This window comes from Penaeus chinensis, chromosome 37 (genome assembly GCF_019202785.1).
Source record: "Penaeus chinensis breed Huanghai No. 1 chromosome 37, ASM1920278v2, whole genome shotgun sequence".
Taxonomy (NCBI): domain Eukaryota; kingdom Metazoa; phylum Arthropoda; class Malacostraca; order Decapoda; family Penaeidae; genus Penaeus; species Penaeus chinensis.
In genome coordinates this window covers 24,214,438-24,222,423 of record NC_061855.1, presented here as the reverse complement: position 1 = coordinate 24,222,423, position 7,986 = coordinate 24,214,438, and the positions used below count along the sequence as shown (strand labels likewise).

Below are 7,986 nucleotides of genomic sequence, written 5' to 3'. Positions count from 1 at the left end.
TTCAAAAGAATGATAGGAAATCGTGCTTTATTTTCATAGGTTATTTTAATGCTCATCTACGAGACTGGCTGGATTCTGTGTCCCCAACTGACCGACATGGCACCTAGTCTAGCTTGTAAGATCCAATTGGACTTTCCATTATCAGATTTTACACTAACGAAACAAGTCTTCTGAAAGTCTTGAATTAATTGGGAAAGTGTCTACCATGCAATTGATTGCATTATTTGGAGAGATGTTTATAATCCTCCTTTATGCTCTGAACCTGTTATTGTTGGACAGCAAAACTGTTAAATCTCGTTCACATGTCAAAACATTGTTTAATGAACGATGTCACCAGGCTTATAGAGACAAGCATACTGCCAACAATCTCTGGTCAGCTAATCGCACTTGTCCTTGTTGGGAAAATTATATTTCCATGTGTAATACAACAACTAATATTTATAAGGAGGCTAAATCTGAATATAATGCTGATTTAAAAGTTCTCTCAGAAACATCATAGCCTCATAAAGGATGTCAAAACTTAAAGCATCTGTTTGGTGTCGAGTCCCCCATTCCTCCTTTCCTCCTTGAACTTTCTCTTTCATACCTATTACCATGGTTTAATTCATTTGCTTCCGGGTCCTCTGAAATCGAGTATCTGTTGTCGGAAATAGACGAATTTGGTGGAGTAGACCCTAATGGCTTGCTTTCTTTGATTTTAAAAAGATTAAATGGTCAATTAGCTCCTAGATTAGTCTTTTAGTTCGTCAAGGGTCATTTTCATTTTAAATTAGCTGTAATCTTACGCCTTTTAGTTAGTCAAGAGTAATTTTCTATAGGCCTATAGTCAAGAGTAATTTTCTATAGACTATAAGCCCATTTCAATTACGTCGATTTTATCTAAGGTTTTTGAAAGTTTGCTGTATATTTGAGATCGTTTCCTTCAAAGTATGGTTTCAGAAAGGGACTCGGGTGCAATGATACATTGCTTATGTTGGCGCACGAAATGGAGTCCGCTTTAAATAAGGCCCATGAGTCAAGGCTTGTCTCTCTAGATTTTAGTGCAGCTTTTGACACTGTTAATCATAGGGGTTTAATTATTAAGTTGCAGTCTGTTGGTGGTATAGTTTTTAGCATTTTAACTGGTAGACAGTAGCGATTTCATGTTGATAATTTCAACTCGTATTCCAGTGTATCTTCTGGGGTTCCTAAAGGTAGCGTTCTTGGCCCTTTGCTCTTCATTTTATGTACAAATATGTGGCCTGGCATTACTAATGAAACGTCGACATGTGCTGATGATACTTCTCTCTATGCTGGTATTTCTTTTCCGGCAACCAGGGAAACAGTAGTTGAAAGCCTCACTGTAGAAAATGATAATTCAGTCTGGAACGCAATTGCCTCAGCATCCAGTCTGCAGATTAATGGAGTCTAAATCACAGAAGATCTTAGGTGCAACCCTTGATTTAAAGCTTATATTTGTATATTTGCAGATGACGGATATGGCCCGGAGAGCTTCATCTAAGTCATCATTCGCAAGTGCAAAGAAGATTTATGAAGATGACAACATTACTCGTAGATGTCTCTTTTCTTTTATTCTGCTTCATTATGAGTATTGTTCTCTTGTGTGGCAGTCACATTCAAGACTGCTTGACCCTTCTTGTAATTCCATTAAATTTCTTACTTTAGATCTGCACATCGGGCATCGGAGAGGTATTGAGGTTCCTTCAGTTTTATACAAAATTGTAACCGCTAATTCACCTGATTTATATCAAACTACAAGTGTGTGTGTGTGTGTTGTATACGTATATATATATATATATATATATATATATATATATATATATATATATGCATGTTTATATAGTGATTCATTTTTTTTTTTATTCATGTATGTATGTAAACAGGTTTGTGTGTGTGTGTGTGTGTGTGTGTGTGTGTGCGTAAAATCATCGCGCCATATACTTATGTGTGTGTGTGTCATATAGATAGACAGATGAAAGTGTGAATCAGTGTATACATATATATATATGAATGTATTTATGTGTGTGTGTCTGTGTGTGTGTGTGTGTGTGTATGTGTGTGTGTGTGTAAAATCATCGGGCCATATACATATGTGTGTGTGTCATATAGATAGACAGATGAAAGTATGAATCAGTGTATGTGTATGCACGTGTGTTTTATGTCCGTTCATGCGTATAGCTACATGTGTTTATCCTTCATTTCCCTTATCCTGCATCCTTATATTTATCATTATATACTAAATTATCCATTATCAGATATTTTGAATCATATGGCAATTCATTAAAAAAAAAAAAAAAAAAAAAAAAAAAAAGATAAAAAAATCACATACTCATCTACTTTTCCCTAAAAAGCGGAAGGGCATGGACAGCCATTCTTTTCTTTTCCTATTACAATAGCAACGATGACAATACTATGTGACAGTACAATGAAATACTACTATACTGCTGCTTTTCCCACAGTGCTAATCATCTCTAAACATGTAAAGATGTACGTATTTGCACTCATCATCATTCGAAGTAATTGAGAAATAATAACACATGAACATATGTTACTTGTTTATTTTCCCATTGCCATTCATGTTCCTCTGAATCGGGTAATGATTGTGTCACCTGTGCTTATGAGTTTGTTCACCAGACGGTTTATAAGCACCCCGGGCTGTCTGTAAGTCAGGTAGTTCCTCTGCTTTCGCCTGGGAAGTAAGTGACTTTTTCATGCCCTGTTTAAACACACACACGCGCACACTTATATATGCATATATATATATATATATATATATATATATATATATATATATATATATATATATACATATATATATGTATGTATGTATGTATATACATATATCATATATGTTTATATATATACATATATGTATACACATACATATATGTATGTATGTGTGTATGCATATATATATATATAAACCTGTGTGTATGTGCATATTCATATATGTATATACATACACATATACATATATATGTCTGTATGCATATATACGTATACATATTTATATATCCATATATATTGTATATGTATATGTATGTACATATATATACATATGTGTGTGTGTGTGTGTGCGTGTGTGTATGTGTGTATGCGTGTGTGTGTATTTATACATACATTCATATATAGATGAATATATATGTCTTTATTCATATATAGGTACATATTTTTATATGTATATATATTGTATATGTATATGTATGTATATTGTATATGTATATGTATGTATATTGTATATCTATATGTATATATATGTGTGTGTATGTGTGTGTGTGTGTGTGTGTGTGTACACGTATATACAACATATACACACATACATATACATTTATGCATATATATATATATATATATATATGTGTGTGTGTGTATGTGTGTGTGTGTATGTGTATGTGTGTGTGTGTGTCTCTGTGTTTATAATATATATATAGATATATACATACATATGTATATGTGTATATATATATTATATACCTGTGCATGTGTGTGTGTTTGTGTGTGTATGCGTGTGTGTGTATTTATACATACATACATACATATATATGCATGTATGTGTCTGTACTCATATATATGTATGTTTATATATGTATATATATCGTATATGTATATGTATATATATATTGTATAAGCATATGTATATATATACATATGTGTATATATATATGTATGTGTGTGTGTTTATATATATACATATATGTGCGTGTGTGTGTGTGTTTAAATACATATACATATATATATAAATATATATATATATATATATATATATGTGTGTGTGTGTGTGTGTATATATACATATGTGAGTGTGTTTTTACATAAATGCATATACATACATATATACATAAATATACATCTTTATGTGTGTGTTTGCATATATATGTGTGTGTGTGTGTGTGTGTGTATTTATATGTATATATGGGTATATACATATATTGTATATGTACATATATGTATATGTATATATATACATATATATATGTACATGTATACACACAAACATATACTCATATACATATACATGTATGCATATATATATATATATATATATATATATATATATGTGTGTGTGTGTGTGTGTGTGTGTGTGTGTGTGTGTGTGTGTGTGTGTGTGTGCATTATATATATATATATATATATATATATATATATATATATATATATACAGATATATGCATATATATATATATATATATATATATATATATATATATATATACAGATATATGCATATATATATATATATATATATATATGTATATATATATATGCATGCTAAAATATATTTACAAAAAAATGCAAATATTTATACATGTTGCATGTTTTGGGTGCTTTTGATTTCCATTAACGTATTCATAGGAAATCATTTCAGGATGATCGTGTCAGCACTGTTTTTGGGCGTGGTGGCGGCGGTGGGCGGGGCCAACGTGTTCCCCGAGCCACGCCTGGAGACGCTGCCCTGCGGAACGACCACCATGAACCCCGGCGAGCGAGTGGCCATCCAGTCGCCCAACTTCCCCCAAAACTACAACACGGACTACAGGTGATTCTTTGCTCACACTTACGTGCTATCCCGTATATAAAAAATAAACTGATCTCATTAACTGGCGTCAGTGTTCGCAATTTCCTTTATCTTTCACATATATACCGATAGGTGCCAGTATGAGATCACCTGCAACCCCATGGAGTCTACCTACCTGGAGTTCATCTGTCCTGCCTTCGAACTGCAGTCCTCCACCGACTGCCTCAATGACCGCCTGGTGGTAACTTACCATGGCTCTCGCGAAGAGTAAGTCAGGGTGTTTTTTTTATTTGTGAAGATGAAATTCGTCACTTCCATTTCCCTTCATTAATTCTCTTTTATTCACTTGCTTTTCGCACACAGGAAATGCGGCACTGACAATCCCGACGGAACCATCACCTCCGACGGGTGGACGCGCCTCACCTTCTTCAGCAACGCCGACACCACCGCCCCTGGCTTCCGCTGCTACATCTGGTGCCGCGAACAGACCACCACGACCTCCACCACCACTTCAACGACGACCACACCCACCACTACTACTACTCCAACTACCACTACAACACCTACCACCACAACTACCCCTACGACCACAACCACACCTACCACAACCACCACGCCTACCACAACCACCACACCCACCACTACCACGCCTACCACAACCACCACACCTACCACAACCACCACACCCACCACTACAACGCCTACCACAACCACCACGCCTACCACAACCACCACGCCTACCACAACCACCACACCTACCACAACCACCACACCTACCACAACCACCACACCTACCACAACCTCCACACCCACCACTACCACGCCTACTACAACCACACCCGCCACAACCACACCTACCACTCCAGTCTGCTAGATTGAGAAGTATGTACTACCTGCTCATTCGCTTCAGCAGGCTATTAACATCGTCTAAGCATAAAACAGGAAAAGCATAAAACAGAGAAGGTCCATAAGTTGAATTGGAACACATTATGGTGACATTCCCAAACCATAATGAGGCAAACACGGTTACTGCAGTGATGGTTGGAAAGCTTATTTCAGCAGACAGGTACTGAACTGGTTGATGTACCACTACACAATAAATTCGCATTCACCATAATACTTTTTCGTGTCCTTATATTAATCCTGTGTATATATTCCTATATGTTAATAATTTATCTAATGAATCTTATCTGAATCTATGTCTGCACTGAATGTTAAATCACACGTATATCTAGTTGTCCATGCAGTATGCACATGTGGATAGATAGATGACTTTATGTCAGTCAATGAGGACTTCACAATGGAGTTGTCAGACTGCTATATCAGACTCTGAATCCAAATACAAAGACGTAACTAACACCAAGTAACATCATGACACATAATCTAAGTATACTACAGTGGAATATCTATGGCTTCAAAACAAGAAATGCTATCCTCCATGCAATAGTGCGATCAAGGAACACTGACATTGCCATGCTCTAGGAGACGTTAACAGAGGGGACTGTTCGCTTCATGCTGACAAGCACAGTTGGCAAAAGAGTCTTGATCACCCTGGTTATAGCAACAATCCCCTGCTCTGCAATAACCGATGCACCGCACTGTGGAGACAATGTTGAATCTCTTGCTATTGAGATTCACCTGGCAGGGGGGCCCCTCCAGCTTTACAATGCGTAAAGCAGGCCATTTTGTAAGAGCTTAGACATCAGCTAAGTCTGTGCTACTGCAGCACAAGACCGAGTGATCATAGGAGACTTCAATTCACACCACCCCATCCTGGCTCCCTGCAGGGCACCTGATGCGGCAGGCTGTCACATAGCCAATGTGCTTGAGACATTCCCCTCTTCTCAATACCCAAGAGCCCAATGCATGTCAGAGGAGGGGTCCTAGACTTCATCTTGGCCACTGAGGCTCTGGTGGAGAGAATCAGATGGTGTATCGATGAGACTGTCACAAGTGACCACTATGGCACTGTTACTACCCTCATGGATGCTGGCCCAGCCCAAATGCCACAACCAAATCCAAGTTGAAAAACAGACAAGGCCAACTGGCAAACCTTTCAGAATGCTTTGTCTCACTGTCTTAGATGCACTGAACCCCCACAGAGTGAAAATGTGAAAGTGCTTAAAGCCAGACAGATCATACCTAAAACTCGGTTTTTGCTATTCAGGAGACGCTGATCCTAAAGGGAATTGGAGGAAAGCTCTTGGCTTGGATAGGTGACTATTTCAGGAATAGAATAGCCACAGTCAGATTCCAAGGTCACCTATCACAGCACATGCCACTAGAAAATGGAACGCCACAGGATAAGGTCCTCAGTCCAGCCCTTTTCAGCACGCTAATGGACTGCACTGGACCACACTGTCTAAGTAGAGCCTAGCCCTGTCTGAACCTTGTATCTGAGGAGTGTTGTAGGACAAGACTAAAGATCTCTGCAGCCAAATCAAAAGCCATGGCTCTGAGACACAATGTTCAAAGTACAAGTCTGAGAATCCAGGGAGTGGACTTAGAGTGGGTCCAGGTCTTCCAATACCTTGGGTAAGGATTGACTGGACCCTCTCCTTTCATAAGGAGGTCGAGTACCTGGTTGACCGAACCAAAACAAGACTCTCTGTCATGAGAGCAATGGCTGGGAGACACATAGGAGCTAGACACAAAGTACTAAAATCATTCTATGTACATGCCGTCCAGCCCATTGTGGACTATGTTTCTGTTGCCACAAATCAAAATATTAAGAAAAATATTGGAGACAGTTCAAAATGAAGTTGCCAGGATCATTCTGGGTGCCCCAAGGTGGACAAAAGGTCTTCAACCTCCTCGTGGAGGCAAACCTTCTCCCCCTGGACTCACGAATTGATCCAATGGCAGCACATTTCCTTTCAAAGGTCATCAGGCACCCAGGAACACAAGCCTGAGACAAAAAATACTCAGACGCCTAGAACAAGATAACGAGCAACCAACTCCTGTCTGTCTCACACAGCCAGGGTGTTGATATGCTATCAGCTCAAAGAACACCTTACCAATGGCATGGACTCCCCCCACCCTGACTTTGTTGAAGCCACACTGTGGGCAGAAACCTTGATAGAGTTTTCTGTCATGAGCCTGTCAAGGAGAAAGAATCAATACCCCATGTCTAGTCCAAAGATAGAAGCCGAGAATGTCATTGCAACCATCACTCCTCCTGGTAGAACCTACTTCACAGATTGATCAGTCGATCCCTTAAACCATATTGCAGGCGCTGGATTTGCAGCAAGGGATGCCACAAAATCCATGAGGGTAACAAATGGCTCCTTGCTACAAGCAGAGGCAGTTGCGATCATGGGAGCCCTATCCACATGTCCCTGAGGGAAGGACACATGGTCATACATAGATTCAAGGGCAGCCATTGACTGTCTACAGCACAGCTTACCCAAAGACAACATCTACTTCCTGACCACTCTACTTACTATAGCACAGAGGATTCTTGGCTTCCC

At 38.5% G+C, this 7,986-nt stretch overlaps 1 protein-coding gene across 1 annotated transcript; it reads left to right on the top strand.

Annotated features, from left to right (window-relative positions):
* Nucleotides 1-4,362: 4,362 nt before the first annotated feature.
* LOC125045682 (integumentary mucin C.1-like) lies at nt 4,363-5,635 on the top strand. Its single transcript, XM_047643099.1, has 3 exons — nt 4,363-4,537; nt 4,649-4,783; nt 4,880-5,635. Exons 1-3 carry the CDS (start codon nt 4,368-4,370, stop codon nt 5,388-5,390), a joined length of 816 nt encoding a protein of 271 aa, XP_047499055.1. The 5' UTR covers nt 4,363-4,367; the 3' UTR covers nt 5,391-5,635.
* The last annotated feature ends 2,351 nt before the right edge of the window (nt 5,636-7,986 follow it).